The 20,360-nt window shown below is 31.3% G+C and overlaps 1 protein-coding gene across 3 annotated transcripts in view; it reads left to right on the plus strand.

Moving 5' to 3' along the window:
* The window catches only part of LOC136988621 (uncharacterized), a 136,112-nt gene that overhangs the window by 11,482 nt on the left and 104,270 nt on the right, over nt 1-20,360 (plus strand). For 2 of the 3 annotated variants that reach the window (XM_067286526.1, XM_067286527.1), the window contains exon 2: nt 514-966. In XM_067286526.1, the coding sequence (XP_067142627.1) occupies nt 514-966 (453 nt within the window). Of the gene's footprint in view, nt 1-513; nt 967-10,052; nt 10,370-20,360 lie in introns of those variants that run through there. The other variant, XM_067286528.1, reaches the window with a different exon arrangement.

A 20,360-nucleotide genomic window follows, 5' to 3' on the forward strand; every position in this document is an offset into this window, starting at 1 on the left:
TCGATTATAATCTTATTCGGAATATTGCTCCGGGCGTTGATAGAGTCGATAAATCAATACAATTTCGTGATACAAAAGCGAACATAATTAATTTTTATAACTAATTATATAAAGGGGTTTTTTTTCTATCGAGTTGCATAATTTAATTTTTAACGAGCTATTTTTTTAAAATTTTTAATTAATTCAGCAATGCTGCTATTAGATTTCAAAACTATCACATTTTAGTGCGGTTAATAAGTAAAATTTGACACTGAAAACGAAGATTACAGCAGTGTGTGCACGGTTTATAAAATGGAAAATGGTTGTCCTTGCTCGTTTTATAGGAAAAAAAAAATGGTAGGCATTACTTAGCTAAGATGGTTTTTTAAGCGTTAATTAACACCTGCTTCATTTTTTTCGGCGTTAAGTAAGTTTAACTATAATGGAGCTTGAACATTATTCTAACCTTACTTACACTTCCTGAACTGATATAATGTATAATATTGCATTGTATTCTTTTTTCTCTAAGTCTAGATGGATGCAGAAAGTGATGTAACAACGGCACAGCTCTCTATAGTTCGTATGAAAATAGAGGAAGAGACAGAAGGCGTGAAGAAATATGAAGGGAAGTCAAGAGAACGATCGGAAGAGAGGTTAGATGATGATCATCAAGGACAGCAAATCAAAAACTCATCACACGAAGAAAGTTCTTATGAAAATTTAAAGGAAAATGTGAGCCTTTCATCCCAGATATTTGAGAAAGCAGACTCTTGTCATCACGTGATTGACGTTTGTAATATGGGTATAGAGAGAGTGCAGTCGGCTATAGAAATGGGAGAGATTCAGTGTCAAGATCACTCTCATTTACAACTCGCTTGTTGTTACACAATGGAACAATCGTCTCCTTTAAATGTTGCCTGTTCAAAATCTGTTAGCTTACACGACGATGCCGTTACTGTAAAATATGCTCAAATTCAAGAAACCCAAGTAAGTGATTTTTTCCCCCTTTTAATCTATAATAATTATAAAAATATGTGTCAGTTTTAATTACACAAACACTTAACTTTAATCTCTATAACTTTAACTGGCTTTTATAAGTTTAAGTGTGGTACATGAGATAGGAATGCCGCAAATGTTGACAGGTTTTTGTTTCTTGTTGGCTTCTGTCTGTTCATCCTTCTTAAACCTCTTAAGACGTGTTTTATCAACCTCTGTTCTTAATCAACTGTCCGCCCACTCGGTTTGTTTCTCCAAGAATTAGAGAATAAATATCTGGAAGTGAAAAAAAAAAAAAAAAATAAATGGCGTACCTAAATGCGGGAATTCAACTTTGTCAAACTTTCCTCCCTCTTTACTCGTGTCTTCAGCTGTATAATTCTTCTGTGTTATTGTTTAAAGCATTATATTATTTTCCATTAATTAAATTTTAATCCTCTTAGGTTATGTTACACAAATTTTGCTTTTGTTTGCAGATTTATTTGAAGACATTTTTTTTTTTTTTTAATGGAGCATGCATTGTCCTTGACTCTTTCCCATTGTATTCAATAATTGCAGTAAAGATTAATTACCGATTTTAATAACTCGAACATAATGATACCGAATAAAATAAGGATATCATTTATTAGATAATATGCTTTTCTTTTCTTTTTTTTAAAAATATTTTAGGAGTAACAGCCCTTTATTCATAAAGTATTATTTGAATAATGTACGAGTGAGAGATATATTTTTTATTTCCAAGGTTTGTCTGAATTAAAAGAGCAGGAAGTCAGCACTTCTTATCGACCCTGACATCATTTTGTTGAAAGAAGTTCTTCACTCTAAAGTTTTGACTGTTTCTAATTAATTTTTGAAATATTTTATTACCGTCATAAAGTATTTATTCCTCTGGTTTCGGCGTGTGTCTCCACGCTCGCTGTTCTTTAAATTATTTCTAATCAGATAAGCTTAAGCACTTTTTGCTGTCACTAGTTTATAAAATAAAAATTTTGATGTTTTATTTAAATTTTTCTAAAATATAATTCATCTTAGTACACGAAAAATGTATTTTTCATTCGTGTACTCGAAGAGACACTTGAGAGAATAATAATAATAATAATACACTCCAACCTTTTATTATTATTCAAATTTATGATTTAGTATCCTTATAACTTAATTTTTGTAATTATTTCTCGGAATTCCGTTGTAATTTATTAAATTTCGAGAACTTAACTACGTTTGAATTATCAAAATCACGATTTTGATAAGACCTGTAAAACACAATTCTTTAAGTTTTTTTTATTTATTTATTTATAATTCTATCAAATCTTGTTTGGCATCGTTTATATAATCTAGTTGATCTACTTTTACTATGAAAAATATTCGTATTGAATGCCGTTATTCATTCCTAATTTATATTACAATGTTCTGCTCTGAAATTTCAACATGCAAATTGTCTGTAAATCATTAGAAACCTAAATATTTCGGTCCGGATTTTTTTTTTTTTTCCATTTAAGTTGATCTGATCTTAGTTTAGATCAGAATAAAACTCGTTGATCCAATTTTCAACACTCTTAATGAGAGATTTCAGCACTCCCACTGTGGAATTCTAACGTTTCCATTAACACTCCCCTTTTCGTTCTCCGAACATTAACTGGAATCTGGAGCTTCTAGTTTAAACTCGCTTAAACTCGTTTAAATCTAGAAGCTCCAGATTCCAGTTAGTTAAACTGCTGGAACCTAAATAATCTTGCCCCCCCCCCTTTTTTTCCTATTTCATCTTCACTATTTGAATTTCTGCTCCGAATAAATTTTAATTTTCATAAATTGGATTGGATTAGCTTGACGGAATGAGGCAACACGCGCGATCAAACGAAAGAAAGCCCTTATTTAGGTTGTTAGACTGGCGAAGAAAACACGGAAATCTCCACCTGACCAACCCGCGATGAGGCTCGAACCCGGGACCAACTTCCATTAGTGGCACATTATTATAACTTCGCGGGGTTTGGGCAATGTAGGATCTTCAGACGTGGTGCCAAATTTAAATTTCCTTATTCTTACTACAGTAATGAGTTTATAAAAGATTGGTTGCCATTATTACCCATAGGATAACGCGCCACTGTCTTCTATTGTTCGGTATTTCCACTGTGGCCTCCATAAATTGCATTAATATAAGGAATATCATAAAGAATTGATTGACTTTGCATGAAATTTAAGCCTCACTTTTTTGATAATTGGATGAAGATTTAGTATTGCAACTCGCATATCTTCAGATAAGAAATTTATATAAAGTAAACGTGTTCATCACTGATTTAAGACCTAACAACTTGCCTTACTATGCGCTCTACCTGTTATACTTTTAAAGATTTATCCGGAAATTGCTCTATCCGATAACAAAAAAGAAGAAGAAGAAAAAAAATGTCTCCATCTTTAAGGCAATTTGTTCTACTCCATTGGCCAGTAAACGCTTTAATTGGATTATTTGTACAATTACGGCGTGACAAACAGTAAATCTACTTCTCCTGTACAACATACAATTCGCACGTCGTTAGATCAAAGAGAAAATAATAGTTTTAAGGGTGAAAAAATGATGCTGTGTTGCTCCACGATAGAATGTGTACATGATAAATTAATAAAAATTAAAGAGTGCTTTTTATTTTTTATTTTTTTCTTGTTTTTCCTCTTCTCCCCGGTGTCTAAATTTAGAAAATGGATCTAACACTGCCTGGAATTGTTATTGTTTGAATCTAATTGAGAGCGATTTTCTTCACTTACAAGGACATCGGCAATTGTCGAAATTATCCAGACAGACACACGGAAAGACATCAATGATGAACAGTCTTGCGAAGGGCAATGTCCTTTATTACCTAAGAAAAAGAAATGAATAAAATAAAATAACTTGGTTGCACAAGTTAAACTTATTAAGGGGTTTGTTATACGATTTTTGTTACGTTGTCATTTATTATTATTACTTTTTTTAAAGGATAATTGCTTAGTTAAACTTTATCTTTTAGGAACAACTTATGGTGGATTGGATTATTTACAAAAATAAACTGTAGATGGCGGCACTTTAATAATGGTGTGGGTTTGACATTTTTATTCTCGATACCCATTAATTAATGAAATTGAACGTCGATTTTCAGTAAAACGTTAGAAAATCTCGTATTATATTACGCGGCGGTGAAGTTTTAGTAAAATATAAATTCCTTTTTTAAAAATTCGAATCTTTAATAACGGCCATTTTTTTTTCTCGTCAGTGGCCGTTTGCAAGGAGCAATATCATTAAATTTATCCACTAAAATGTGTGAAAATGGTTGTTTGCAGCGAGATTCTTTAATTAAAAAGAATTGTAAACAAAAATATTAACACGAAATTCGAATTTACAACGAAAATATTGCATAAATTACAACGTATGCTCGAGCGATTAAATTAACCATTCTCTTAACACATGAAAATTTATGAATGACCTCTGTTAACAAGTAAAGATTCTCTTAAATTAGAAAGGGTTGCTTAATATTTAACTTCCTTAATTTGTTAAATCTCATTAACCGGAAGAGTCTTCTTAATTAAAAGTAAGTATTCGTGAAATTCTCGATCATTATTAGATCAAGAATTTCACGAATATCGAGAAATCTTTTAATACGGAAGATTTAAGACGAGTTAAACGAGAGATTTCTGAAGATTCTCTTGTTAGATTTACTGGAAAATTCTTAGAAAGACTTTTATTTTTTAAGGATTTTATTGACCAGAAATTCTGTTGGGGAGTTTCCGTGTTAGGACCATTGTAATCCGAGATTTTCTGTGGGTACTTTCGGAATCTTTAAATAAATATTGGGATTAAATTTTCCGAATTAAGGTTTTAGATATCTTAAAGAAATTCTAGAAGCCTTCTGAGAAGAATTGTTATTAAAAATATTCAAGAAAATCCTAGTTGCAAAGGGCAAATTCTCAGAGCCGGCTCTCTCTCACACAATATTTTTATTTCTGGTTGGACTAGACGGAGGGGAATTTCGAATGCACTTGTAACAATTGTACAGAGATGTACAACGAAGTGGGTCAGAACGTGAAATCCGGCATTTATCAGACGTAGAGAAGACAGATAAATATTTTCTGTCGGCGGCGTGACTGGTGTGCGGGGGTTTTTGACTCTCCCACATCATCTACTCGCTACCGCTTTATCAGTAGTATTAAAAACATCAAGCAAAAGTAATCCTCCTGTTTTACAACAGCAAACTAAACCGAAATTCATAATGGGACAATAATGATGCGGAAAAAAATGGCCCGGAATGATATTTTTCCGGGTTTCGTTTGCATAATAACTAACAAGGCTAACTGTACTGTACATAAGGTGATTATCTCGGTGTAACGATAAACAATAACAATAATGCACCTAGTTGCTAAGTTCGTTGTACCAATGCCAGTGTGGGTTTTTTTTTTCTTTAACTAAAATTCAGCTCGTGTTTGAGTCTCTTACTACTTTAAAGATAGTCTGGGTCAAGTTGGATGTGTGTAAGAGGGGGCTTGGCATCTGTTTGAAGTCTTGTGTGTCCCAGAAGTATTAACAGGGCCATTTCCTTGTCAAATATACAAGACTTAGGGGAAAATTTTACAGTTTACTTAAGAGTCAAATCCACTATATTTGTCTACCAATACACAGATGTTGCCTTTGTTTATACACAGAAAAAAAAAAATTCTTTTTTAAGGAGTAGAACGTCTCCATTTTTATCCTCTTATTTTTTTTTTCTCTGCAAATAATTTTTGTAGAACGGATCCTAATGTAAATTCCCCGTCTTGTGTGGAAAAATAATAACGTTATCTTGCCAAAAATTACCGGTTAAAGTCGAAATTTTGTGTTATTCTATCGCCTGATATTATCGATCTTCTTCAATATCGAGTCTTTGTTCTGTAAACGGTTCCTATTTATTTATTTTTTATTATTATTTGTTTGTCCTAATTGTAACACTGTGAATCACCGAGGGGTATTAAACTGTTAAACAAACTTATAGCCTAGAATTGTAAAACTGCTTCGATCATCAGAACCAGTTTATAAGCAATGACAATATAAAAATTAAATTTAAAAAAAAAGAAAAAAAAAATGAATATAAGGACTAACGTGGCTACTAATATTATTAATTCCTGGAAAATTTAAGGTAAAAATTAACGTGTTTATTCGTCTAGACTACGAATTACTATATTTAATTTAACGTACTAGAATTATTATTTATTTAAATTGGAAATATTTTTCCCGAATAGAAACGATATTAGGAATTTATTATCTTGTATTTTCTATAATCTTTGTTCTTTGAGCTTAGAAAAATATGAAAGAAATGGCACGTTTACATAAATTAGAACGGGTGTCGGATGTTAAATGATTGATTTTGTAGTCGGGCAGCCATAAAACGAGCAAAAAAAAAAAGGAAGAAAATATAATGGTTAGAGCAATATGGATTTGTAAAATTGAATGGAATTTTTGATTTATTCTCGTAGAAGAAAGGGCGACCGTTTGAAAAATGATGCTATTTTCTTTCACGTTTCTTTAATGTCTGGTTATAGAGGTTGAACTTTAAATCTCATTTCCCTTATAATTTAAAGAGGGTCGGTAAGCAAGAAAATGCAAATGATCCGCGAAACACGGAGATACCGAAGATTGAATAGCGCTTTCTTTCCTTCCTCTATATATATATATATCTTTCCTTCCTCTATATATATATATATTTTATTTTTTTTAATACTTTTTATGGTAAACACAAACATAAAATGCAAATTTATTACTAGATTAGGAGATTTATTTTGCTAGATTAAAATTTATTCGTCCGCCAACGTGTAATTCGAATGATATAAGTGGTGTTAATCGCTTATCGACGTTCGTTTCGCCACTTTGCACCGAGTTAAACTTGATTTTAATCATGTATATATATATATAATATATATATATGGGGACATTATGCCTTATGAATGATAGATTCGGTCTAAAATTGGAAGAGGTTTGCCGATTCGCATGGGAGCCATAAATCTCGTAAAGTCTTCCAATTAGAGAGGAGAGACGGACAAAGGAAACTCGTAAATAAAATGGCAAGAAAAGTCAGGGGGGAAAAAATTACTGTAGGCCTACACGAGAAATTGGAAACGTTAAGAAGTAAACGTACAATTTTGTAATTTCCAATTGTGGAATTTTAATAGGTTAATAGCGTGCTAAAGTTAATATAACACGCGTAGTATATATTTATTAAATTATTTATTTTACTAGGAAAATCGTACGGTCGAAAGGAAATTACGAAGCTACATTCACGTATACAAAAGATAGGTTAACGTGGCAGCCGGAGGATAGGCGTATCGATCTTATTGTTTTCCTACAAGATAAGGGAGTAGATAGGGGGGTTCGAGGAAGTATAGATGACAGAATAGGCAAGAAATTGTCAGGAAAAACTTATATCCGAGAAAGCATTAGATCAACGGTTTTAATGATTGATAAAACGTTGTATTGGGTCAACAATACGCCTACTTAATAACCACACTCCATTGTAGAAAATTATCTTTGTACATCTTTAACTTCGTGAGTTTGTAGTTGTAAACTCTATAAATAATCATTTTTTTTATTTTTATTTTATCCCTCTCTTTCTATATTCTTTTCTTTTCTGTGAAAGTTCATTTGAGTTGAAATGTCTTTCTGATTGTTATGTATACGTTAATAACATATAGATTAATGATTTCGTATGTGTTTTTGTCTATATTTTTAGGTTTACTCGTTAAGATAAATCTTGGTGGAGTTGCTATTTATTCTCCAATGATTAACTATAGAATGAAGTTATTTATGGTTATTTTTGTTTTTGTACTAGAAAACTTTGTTTATATCTTCGTGGGATAATTATACATCGATCGAAATTCTCAAACTGATAATTTTCTGTAGATATGTGTAAGGGTGGAGGTATCTCGTTCAGTAAATAGAAGGCTTATTTATTTTTAATAGTTTTGTAGTAAGCATTAGGAGAGACATTCTTGACATTAAAGTTTGATTGAACAATTATGTATCTGTCGCTTAGGTTAGACAGAGAAAACGGTTGTAAATTATTCACCATATTTATAATGTATAGAGAGATAACAGTAGTAAGCATCGTTGTTTTCTGGAGAAACAAAATTCCAATTCATCTCGGTGTTCCTTAGATTTTAACCTTGAAATCAGTACATATTTTTTATCTAGAAATCTTCGAAAAGCTCTGTAATGCTTAGAGAATTTAAAAATTTTAGAAAAATCTTTCATTTATACTTTAACGAGAACTTATTGTTGTTAAAGATGCAAGACTATATTCAATTAAATATCATTTCCACGATTGTAAAACGAGATATAAGATGAAATCAATTGTTTATCGACTTCCTTTCGATGATAATCTGAATGCCATTCACCTTCATTCTCGACTTTCTTTAATATATTGATACGATAATTGATAGTTGGAAAAAAATTCTGACATCTCACACGACCGGTCATTCTCGATTTTGATTAATAAACAGCGCTACATATTAATTAAAAATATCCTTTTTGTCATTCTGTAACTCGATCGAGGAAGTTCTTTTTCTACTCCTCTCGCTTCTGTCACAATATTTTTTTAAATCGATCAATCACCATTCGTGTTACAGAAAAAATCTCGTGTTTATTGACAGTATGGGTGACGTTCGTTTACAACAAACTTTCCTTTGTTTTTGGCTTAAAATTTTAGAGAAAAAAAATTTAAAATTTAGGTCGTTATAATCTCGTAGTGATAATGAATGGATATATATTTTTTTCTTTTTTAAATAAAAATAATGGTGTATTTTTATGATATTTTGTGTATTAGGCCTATGATCTGACCTCGATAGATAATGCTATCGCGTACTATTCTTATTGGGAAAAGTATATTTTAAATGTAATATTTATAGATATTTTTCGATCGTTGATATAATTTTATTTGTTTTTCGCTGGATTACAAAAGTTTGTATACGTTCTTGATAGTGACGAGTGTCTATTAAGGGGTAAGAAATTCAACAGGAAAATTTACGATCCATTATAACTCGAATTCACTTATTAAACTGTCGTTGATATTAATAACTTTAATGGAAATCAGAGGAGGGAGTGTCGAGTTTTTATGGTATTCCACCATAAAAAATTTGGTGCAAATCGGTTTATAAGTGAATTACAGACAGACAGACAGATTATATTGTATATATTGATTACGACTCTCTTATTTTATAACATTTTAAACTAGAAATTTCTTTTTGAATGATTTATAAAGTACGTATTGAAACATTTATACGTAAAATTGATAAGCTCTGATGCATCAGAGCTTATCAGTTCTATATGTGAATATTTGAGTGTGTTTAATCTATACAGCGCGTTATAAATCATACAAAAAAGTAATTTTTTTAAATCTATAATTTATCTAATTTCTATTAATAATTAATTTTAGTTATACTTTAATGTTTTAACGCATAAATAAGAGAATTTTTCAAGCCTCGATCGATACATATCTGGCATTCTTATCTCGAAATTTCACAGAATCTTTAATCGCTTTTCCTTTTACAGATGAAAGAAGATGAATAAATGATAAATTTAAAAATTATTAACAGATTATTATTATATTATTTATTCATTTCGTCGTATCTTTGCAATTAAAGAATGCACTTTTAAGTTTATTAAATTAATTTTTTTTTTGTATAAAAATTAGAAAAATAAAATGTTTAATTTTAAAATTTAAAAAAAATATATATATATATTAAATTTCGTTGAATATTCCTTTAGAATATTATTTTATCGATCTTAAGTTGCGCTAAAAATATCGCAAAAATTCGATTTATGGATTACAACTTGTATTCTGTCTTCAGGAATAATGTGTATTAAGCATTATATATAATATACGTAGTATTTTCTATCAAATTTCTTTTAATTGTCATTATCGACACGTTATAAATGGACATCTCTTTAAAAAAAAAAGAAATTCCCGTCTGTAGACACCATTAAACAATACTCATTCATAATACAGACGAGTGGAGTAATTTAACATAAATCACAAGAACAGAATTTTAAGATAATAAATAAAAATCCCCCCGTTTGAATTACGACATTTGTTCGTCTTTCGATTGTAAAAAAGGAAATGCCAGACGTGACGAGCTTGAATTTGCGAAAATATGCCATTCTGTCTGAGTAGAAGGGCCTCGGACCTCTCTAGACGACGGCCATATTGGTTAGAACTGCCGACTTGTACCACTACAAAAAATCAATACAGACAGAGAAGGTGGAGGAAGACAAGCAACGCTTTCTGACCATCTGAGCCTTACTGCAAGCATGGTAGTGACATCAGATATCATACGATTCTTTTTAGCTATGTTTACTTTTATGTGGCATGCCTTTATCAAGATGATGTACGGACATGTGACCAACCAAAAGGTGAGACCTTTCTTTGCTCGTTGTAATTCGCTTAGAGCTTTTTAGTCTTGTCCCGCTTTCTAGATATACACTCTACTTAAATCGTCTTGACAGGATATATAACGAGTAAACTGGGTAGTTTTAGATTGAATTAAGGAGAGGATATCTTCCTCAAATCCCTACTTGACAGGTAATTGCTTGTTAAGCAGCAATAAAACAATATTCTCGGTGTTTGCTAGTTTAGATCTTTGTCTCGAATTCTACACTTAATACAGCAAAGAGAATGTTATTTTTTTTCTTATACTCGAAGTTTTATTCTCGTTTTTCTTTTAATTCTGAATTTTACGTGATGTAAGAGAATAAAGTATGGAAGGAATAAATCCTATCACGTGTCGATGAGTTCACCCAACGTGTTTTTTTATCTAGTTTCTGGTGAAAATAAATCTTAGAGAATTCTCTAGCCGATACAAACTCAATTTTTACGTTAAAGTTTCTACTCTATCCGAATTACTTTAGTGTCAGTGCCAGTTGTGTGCTGTATTAGGGGTTAGTAGGTTGCTGTGCAACCGCCATCGACCCATCGTTTCCACTTTGTACATGATACCGTTGCCAAGGTAACGCTCCTTTACTCTATCGTAAATCAGTCTGGAGTAAATAATGGAAATTACCATAAAATGCTATAGTTCTGGGTGTGTCGCTATGCCGACCTTCATTAACGTTCCAAAAAAACAAAGACCCTGCAGCTTAACGTCATTCGAGTATCTTTAAAAATAGCTTAAAAATTCGATAACCCCTACAGGGTGGCTTTTCCTGCAGACGAAAATGCTTTCCAGCAAAATCGACAGTTCTTTTACGTAAAAATGAATTTTTCATGACGTACGAAATTATTTTAAGTATTATCGATACATTTCTTATAACCATTATTTTATTCATTAATCAAAATTTAATAGAAGAGCCATAAATTATAATGTTAATAAGCAGGTAACTATGACCCGTATCCTCCCATTCTGCTTCAGTTTATTAGTTCAATATAACAGTTATGTATATAAAAACTGCCGAAATGTATGACATTAATTGCTTATCTAATTTGCTTTAATATGGATCCGATAATCATCAATTAATCGGATAACCTCCATTGTTCATTGCACGTAAATCTCAATTTAAACATTCCGAAAACATTCTAAATTTTACTTAAATACAAGAAATTTATAACAAATTCCTTTTGTCGTTTTATATAATTGATTATAAGCTTAGACTTGACAACCAGCCGGATAATTATTTAGAAATAGGATTGATTTCTATAACATGTACTGACTCCATGACTGCATCAATGTTACAAAGAAGGATTCGAGATGTTCTAGATGACATATAACCATGTCAACATACAAAAAAAAAGCTATAAAAAATGACCCTCCTCGATAAATATAAGCTCTAAACTTATATATTACACAATACGTACACAGAATTTCACGCAACGAGCATGCAGACAATTAATCTCTTAGTTTATATGCTTAATAACATTACAAGATGGCGTACTTGCGTATGTATATATTTATATTCATGTATTAAGTTAAATAATTTATCTGTTGTAACGTAAATTTAATATATAATTCAGTTTAAAATATTAATTGAGCCGAAAATAGCCGAACTTCATATATTTTACTGTATTATAATAATAATTTAAACATAAAAATTACATATTTTGCATATTATTTTTGGATATTGCTTTACAAATTTCTTCTTATCTATAATCTCTCCTCATAAATCATCACAGGATATTTTAAAGAACTTCCTTCATGTCAAGCATTAACTAAATTTAAACTCGTCCCAGTACAATAAAGAAGAAAAAACAGCAAAGGAACCTTCATCGATTTAAAATAAATGTATGCAAAATATTTCTTAATCAGAACGGAACTAATCCATGCTAACTAATGTAATTTATCAAAAGGGTTTAATTATCATAGCGCTTGTTTTCATGTCTAGAACGTCTTGTTAATTAACTATGATTAGATAGTGCGAACTAGATTTGAGAAAGTAAAAAAGGATCTTTCCTGTGTGAACATCTATAAAAATTATCAGCATCTTCATCTTCCTTGCGTGTCTTGTATCAGTCGATAATGACTGAGAGATACGACTTGGGGTGATGCAACATGCCACCGTTACATACCAAGTGTGCAATGTCACAGCATTTATTAATTAAACGGCTAGCTTCTCGGTTGTATATCATCTTTAGAGTTATATATACACGTGAATACGTTTTGGTGTCTTTATTTGTACGGATGAAACTGTCCGATTCATCTGACAAATATACGCTTCAAAGGCTTTATAGTGTATAATCGGCTGAACATCTGTTCGTGACACACGAGTGCCATTATTCCAGATCGCTCTTCTGTACTGTTGCAATATGGTTGAAGCTCTTCTGTTCTGGATTTTATTGTTCGTCCTGCGGCACGTATGTATTACGTTAACCCATAAGTTTGACTTCTAATCTTTTATAGTTTACTTATTCCATTGTTATTCTTATCGCTCTACGACTGGGCTGGTTGATTAAGGGTCGTTGCTGCAGCTACCTGAAGGCAAGGTGGATCCATTGTGTATTCGGGGGTGATTTATAGCACATTTAGGGGAAACGAGGAGAAGAAATGTTGAACTTAAAGCTAATTCCTAATTAATGAAGAATGTCATCATTAGCAAGTTCTAAAAACCTATTTGCTTATATACCAAGAGGTCTTAATGAGAAGGGAACAGCTACAGGTACTATAATGTTGTGTGTGTGCTTTCCCTAAAGTGGGACTCTACAGATGAAAATTTACACCTTTTCTACATTAAACAACTTAGTAGTGTAGTTTGTTAATGAACAATCATCGAGTGTAAATTATTCTAAGCACGTTGCTTTTAATATTATCTGAAGAATTACATTAAAAGCATTGAAGTGAATCGTGACCTTAAAAGCTGGGTGTGAACCTATTTTTTTCTTCACACTAGGTCAGTTATTGCACACTACGTGAATGGAATGTATACTCTTCTATCGATATCTGATAAAGTCCTATATTAAAAGGTTTAAAATGAATGATTTTTAAGTCAACAAAGTATGGCTTTGTTGAAAATCTATATCTTACTTTTTGCTAAATTGATAATCGACTGCAAAAAAATGGCTATGTTTGTTTTCAAAGACTAAAAATGTATTTATATTCTATGGAGATAAGATTTAGATTAAAAAGCAATTGGCCAAGTCTACTACATCATCAAGAACATCCATCAAGTAGATTTGGGTGAAACAACAGACATTATCTAAATGTTGAAATATTAGAGGAAAAAATAACCGAATGCACTTGCTTAATAGGACATTTTATCTAAGGGACTGCAGATAGGAAGCGTGGAATTATATATAATTCGGCGGATTTCATCTTTTTTTTCTTACTCCAAACAAGAAAATTCAATTATGACTTTTGGGGATATTTCCTGAATTTATACAAATTTAAAATATCCTTCGGCCGGGACCGTTAAAAGGTGTTCGAGGTTAATTTGTAAGTCATGTAGCATCCTAAATGCAACTTTACCGACTTTCTCAGACTTCATACTCGCATCTAACGCGATATTAAAACCTAGAAAAAGGTTTATTAGCAACACGAAGTGGCACAAAATGTGAGAAAAGGTCATTCTCGTTAATTTTATCACAGCTTACATTATCTATTCGGGCGAAAGCTTAGCTCTTAAGCATTAACCAAACCGTTATAGAGGCACCCCTTAGATAAGGAGTCGGCTGGCTTTAATGCGATTTCTTTCAAACTAAATTAACCATTGCAAAGGGTAGAAAGACCAGTTTCCTATCGTGTCGCTCCGAATCTATGTTCTACGAGGGGCAGTGAACCGTGTTGAAGGCCCTCTAACCTCTCCCATTTTCTCAACATCACCTTTCACGACACATCGACTAAATAAACACATCTGAACTCTCGTAGAACACAAAGCATACACCGAACTTAGTGTCAACTCGTGTCGTGCTCTATTCCTCTGCATTGTTTCAGTCACACCTCGTATTAAGGATACTTAATATGTATCGGGTATCGCCATAGATTATCATATACAATATGTAATTGACAATGTTTATAGTTATAAACCTATAATAATGTATTGAGTAGAGACACTCGAGACTTAAAAATCATCGTATTTTATGCCGAAGTGGATCTATGAGCTTCCTTCCTGCTTTCGAAGGTAAACCGGATATTTTACCACTACTATATGATTATTATTTTCTTTATCTGGAATACCAAGTAGATAGGTGCTGAGAAATAGAATCACAGGTTTATCTTCAGATGTTGAAACGCTGTTTTTTGTGTATTTTCTTCTATAATTGCTATACAGCAACACTATTGTTAGCTTTGGGAATTATCCGAAACGTTTGTTTTTCTAGGTTATCAATTCACTGCCATGAATTTTATCACGTTTGGGCCCCTCGTTAACCGAGAGGCATTTAGAATATAAATTGAAATTCTCACACGAGATAATCTGAAGGACAATTCATCTTTGGCAAAGCTAATTAATGCGGATTTGAAAAATTTCCCATTTAAAACATTACGATAGTATAATTACCTTATCAACGACTCTCGTTCTTTTATTTATTACCGACATTACTTCAATAAAAGCATATTAAATTATAGTTATTATTCGGGTGGGTTTAACTGTAATTCATGGTCAGGAAAGTAAATGTCATCGAAAACAATCCTAATCACGTGACTGCTCCACCCTCAAATGGGCAGACAGTAAGAGAAACAAGATCGGCAGACCCACAATTGTTATATGTGATGTGCCAGTTCCACTTTCATTGACGTGAACGTGTGTACGCGACTATCTGCTCCGGCTGTGTGATCCGCTGTTGACAACTAGACTCCACCCCTTTAAAGAAGTTTGGCCTAATTTTAGTAAATAGGGTGTCGAGTTGCAATCTGTATCATTGTTTTGTCAGAGGTACGAAAGCCTAACCTTGGAATTAATAGATTTAAATGCATTCAGACGTGCGCTGGTGTTTTAAGAGAAGACCGAGGAAACGAACGATTTATATTCGAAGGCTGCGCAATGTAGAATGTATTAAAGTATAAATAAAATGCCCCTCTCTCTCTCTCTCTAAGGAATCGTATGGCCAAGAGATGGAGACAAGTGCGACTTTCCCATAGACCTTGGGGAGTGCCAGACCATTACCCTCCTCCATCTTTGCTGGCGGTTCGTTGACCCGGCAAGCCACACGGATCTGGGAGTGGTGCGACACCGGTGGCTCCCCCTTCCTGCTCTTGTTGACACTATACACACAACCTTACCTCAAACTATTCACATTATTCGTAAAATTACTATAATTTACCCCTTACATTAATTAGTAAGCGCTGCTTCAATTTACTTAAGCCATTCGTTAACAATGCGGCGAAACCTTTGAAATTCGTGTGTGGAATATTATTATAGAATTAATGGAAGAGTTCATCTTTCTTGCAGAAGGACAAAGAGGAGGTCGGTAAAGGGTATAGGAGACAAAAACGGTTTTTCCCCCTCTCCCCTCTCTCTCTTAAATATAAATAAAGCGCGTATTTAATTCGTGCATTTAAATGAACCGTGTAAAATGTAACAAATTCAGTTGGGGATTGAATATCTGTTTTGTAATCTACCAAAGTGTTAAAGGGATACTTTACTACACTGCCAAGTTGATTGATGTTGCATTCTGTAGTGGAATTCATTTCTTCAATCGTCTAACTTCTTGACAGCTTCATCAGATGGTTCACAATACAATTGAGATGCAAGAGTCCTCAATCTGTAAACTCATATCCCAAAGTTTTAGTTTCGGGTGTTACCAGAAGATATTAAAGATTTTTCTCAATAAAATTCCTCTAATGTGCTCATTTTATCCAGTTTAAACTTCATAAAATATGAAAATATTGACCGGTTTTAAGTCTACTGTAATGAATTTTTTTTTTCAATTTGTAAACATTGTAATTTATATAAACCGGTATTTACACTAAATAAAACACTTTAAAATTAATTTATTGGGTGTAATATTAGTTCACATCGCTTACAATTAATAATAATAATAATAATAATAATAATTTGTTTTTGATACGTGATGTAGTTATACAGTTACATTGTATCTTAGTTTACACCTTGCTTATTTGAGTTGTTTAGACTTTTTGTACGTTAAAAAGGGAGGAAATAGACTAACTTTACAGTTATTCAGAGCACGAAAATTTATATTATTTAATTTACTAAAGTTATAGAAAGTTTTATAATGTTTAACACATTATAAGATTGCTGACAGCGCATACTATATAAGTAAAACACTCGATATTGCAGATGGATAAGCTTAATGTTAGCATCTGTGTTTGACTTCTGAAAGCCTTGCATTGGCTTCAATGGCCACAATAGCTTCTGTACAGTAAATTTCTATGGGCATTCCAGAAAGGGTAGTGGAGTAAACCGGTGGAACTATAAGTAATAGCGAGGTTGAGGCCGAAGTTTTAAACGCGAAAACGTGTACGTCGGACGTTCGGCGCCGCTTTCCTGTAAGCCTAGAAGTTTGACAATGGCGTTTGGAACGTCGAGCACGATTCCACTGACTTTCCAAACGCCATAAGTCGATAAGACCCACTTTATTACATTTATTTAGTTATATAAGCATTATTGTTTCTTTCTTTTCAAAAAATTACTAAGAAACATTTATTGTTCCCTAGAAAATTTTATCTTTACTCAATTTATTACTTTATTTGATCGATTTTAAATGATTTTTTATAACTTTTTCTATTATATAAATTTAATTTTAAAGGTTTCTTTTTGTTGTTAAATTCCTCTTGTTCATTGTTAATTCCGTAAAATTTTAGAATTATTGCTTGTTTTTTTTTGTTTAATTATAATTAAATTAAACGTATAAAAACTCTAATTAAACGATACAACGAATTGAACTTTAAGCCACGTGAAACATGCTCCAGAAACTTATTACTAATCTTATAATTGTAAGCAATGTTAACTAAAAAGATGTAAACTGATATTAAAATCGAACAAAATTAAATGAAATTTAAATTAATTCTTCAAATTTAATTATGTATATATATTTATTCATTTTTCTCAAGCACAATCAAACCTCTAAACAACTGCCACTGTAATTAATATCGATTGTTTTAAGAAAGAAAAAGCAAAATATTTTGTAAAAAAACGAAGCAATTTTAGTATTTATAGGATTTAAAATATATATACTGTATATAGAAGATTGTTAATTTATTCTAGCGATAGTCGAATAGAGAAAAATAGGATTTATTGTACTTTACATCAATTTACTTGCATCGAACGGTCGATTCATTTACATCAGTTAAATGTGTAGATAGTGGCTTTTTCCCCCTACTAATTTGTCATTACCGTTTACAAAATTTTCGATAGTATACCGACAAATGTAATTTGCATATGAAAGAAATTCCAGTTGTATCCACATAAAATCTCCTCATGCAAATAAGGGATTCTTCCTCTTTGATCCATGCAATCTTTCTATATATATATATAAATATTTCTTCATCAATTTCCCATTTAAATTTACATTTTCTAAATTTGTCGACATTATAAAAATACATTTATCTTTCATATTTCGTAACTGTAACAATGTAGAGAAATCTGTACAACTTAGAGATTTAGCAACAGATTTTTCCTTTGATAAGAGAGTTTAGGCTTATACGTAAGACATTTATAGTGAGAAATTAAAGGAAAAATTCTGCGCTTAGATGTTTTATAATAATTATAATAATAATACTTTTTATAGATTTGTATGTATATGCCCTAATTTTATATCAAATTTAAATCTTAATAGTATATTGTATATTGTCGAGAAGGAATTGCCAGTGTTGTGGTTTCACTATTAAGCGAAAGAAGAAACTTAGGTAATAAAGGATGGTTTCTTTTACTATAAATTGAACAATTTTTGTAATTTTTACGCTTTTAACTTCGCAAATTATCGTAATGTTTGAATGTTTTAAGCATATCCACACGTTAAGATGCTTCAACCGTGAGAATTTTCAAGCTTGCAACGTTATAAAAGCGTTAGTAAGGATGGTTTCATCACCGTCTGAGCATCATTATAAATCATTTTAAGATTGATTCAAATTGCTCTTACCTTATTTTAAATGCATATTTTATAGAAATTTCATAAATTATCTCGTAGATTTTCACATAATTTCATTTTCGTTTTTTCCAGTTACTCCGAATTCCCAATTTAGTTTCCAATTTTATCCCAGTTACGTATTTCTTTCCTTCTTTTACTCAGAAAATTATGAAGGAAAATCAATATACTGAAGACACGAAACTGTTTCTTCCCTCCCCCCTCTGAAGATTATTTTACAGAAAAAAATATTAAAAATTTCAAGAGATTTTTCAAGAAAAGTAATAAACTTTTGATGATAATCTCCGCTGAAAAATTTTTTAAGAAACGTTAAAGTAGTGCCTAAAATCTGAAGTGTTTTCAGATTAAACATTTCGAGAACGAAATTTTTTATTAAAATAAAACAATAACAACAATAAAAAGTGAGAAAGCATTAAGGAAAAGTCTTGTTATCTGTCATATATTCAGGTTAATTTTCCTTAATAAAATATCCTAATGATAATAACAGAGTAACACTCTTTTGCAGATAATTTCGTGATAATGCAATTTATTACTCTAAAATTTATTATATTAATCTCTCTTTTTTTTCATATATATAATTACATTTTATACTCGTTTCTTCTATGACATTTCATGATCTTACTTGAAGTTTTTTGTTGTTTATAGTTATGAATTCTAAATGAGTTGAACAGAGAACACGATTAAAGAAATAAATAAATAAAAAGTTATTATAAATATTAAAATTTTCAACGTTCTATTATGAAAAAAAAAGAATGAATATAGAAAAAATATATAGAAAACTCATCAAAATATCATTAAGATTGAAAGAGAAACGTAACGTATCGGTTCCATTTTGTGTATTAGTAATGGATTTTTTGTGAAAAAATCTTCTATTTTCTATGAGTTTTTTCATAAAAGAATTGCCAGACTATTTTTTAAATAAATACAACCATTAATACATAATTTCTGTGTTTAATATCTCAAAATTATTGTGAACTTCGAAGCTTTCTCCTCTTACAATAAACGGAATTTCTCTTATAAATCTGCAAAATTTGACACATTTTACAATATTTTTTTGGGAGGGAGGTAAAAAAGATTATTTTAAGCACAACCCAATGCAGATTTTAATATAATTATGAGTTGTAAATTGGAATTTATGATTGGAGGCAAGAATTTTAACTTTAATTTCATAATCAAGAATTACGATCAAATAATTAAATAAAGTCATCATCGTTATAAAGTTTCTAACTTTATAATTACTCCTTTACGAAACAATAATTGAGTAGTAGAAAATTATGGTAGAAATGCTCAAAAATTCTTACTGTCACACACACAACACACACAAGTCTTCATTTTCTGGTAGTCTACCTTCCTGGGTGATCTTGGAGGAAAATAAAAAAATAAAATTTGGAAGGTTCCCTTTCGCATGATGGTTACAGACCTATTTTTATCGGGCATGAGTCATCTTTTCAAGTCACGATCTTTACACGGGAGAGTAAGTTAAAGTCACGCGGGTAAGGATTACACGAAGCGTGACTGAGAGACACAAGAGAAGCCATTTAGCAGGAAATATATATATATTTGTCATTTTTTTTTCATGTTTTCTACACCATAGAACTTTAAAAATATTTTTTATTTAAAGTTTTTCTCGTAAATTACGCATTAACAATATGTAAATTCACGTTTTTAAACACGTTTCGTAGTGTTTGACGTAACAGTAGTTGAGGATATTATACAAGTGTTAAAAGACGTCACGAGTGTAAAATAGTGTCACGTTTATTAAAATCGATGGTATGAACGAATGATTTAGAAAACCTAACATTGTAAAAAGCAGTTAATCTGGTTATAGTTTATCTTCGAACACGTTAATTATTATTTTTTTTTAAAAAAAAAAAA

This window comes from Centruroides vittatus, unplaced genomic scaffold (assembly GCF_030686945.1).
Source record: "Centruroides vittatus isolate TY-2023 unplaced genomic scaffold, ASM3068694v2 scaffold_373, whole genome shotgun sequence".
NCBI classification, from domain to species: domain Eukaryota; kingdom Metazoa; phylum Arthropoda; class Arachnida; order Scorpiones; family Buthidae; genus Centruroides; species Centruroides vittatus.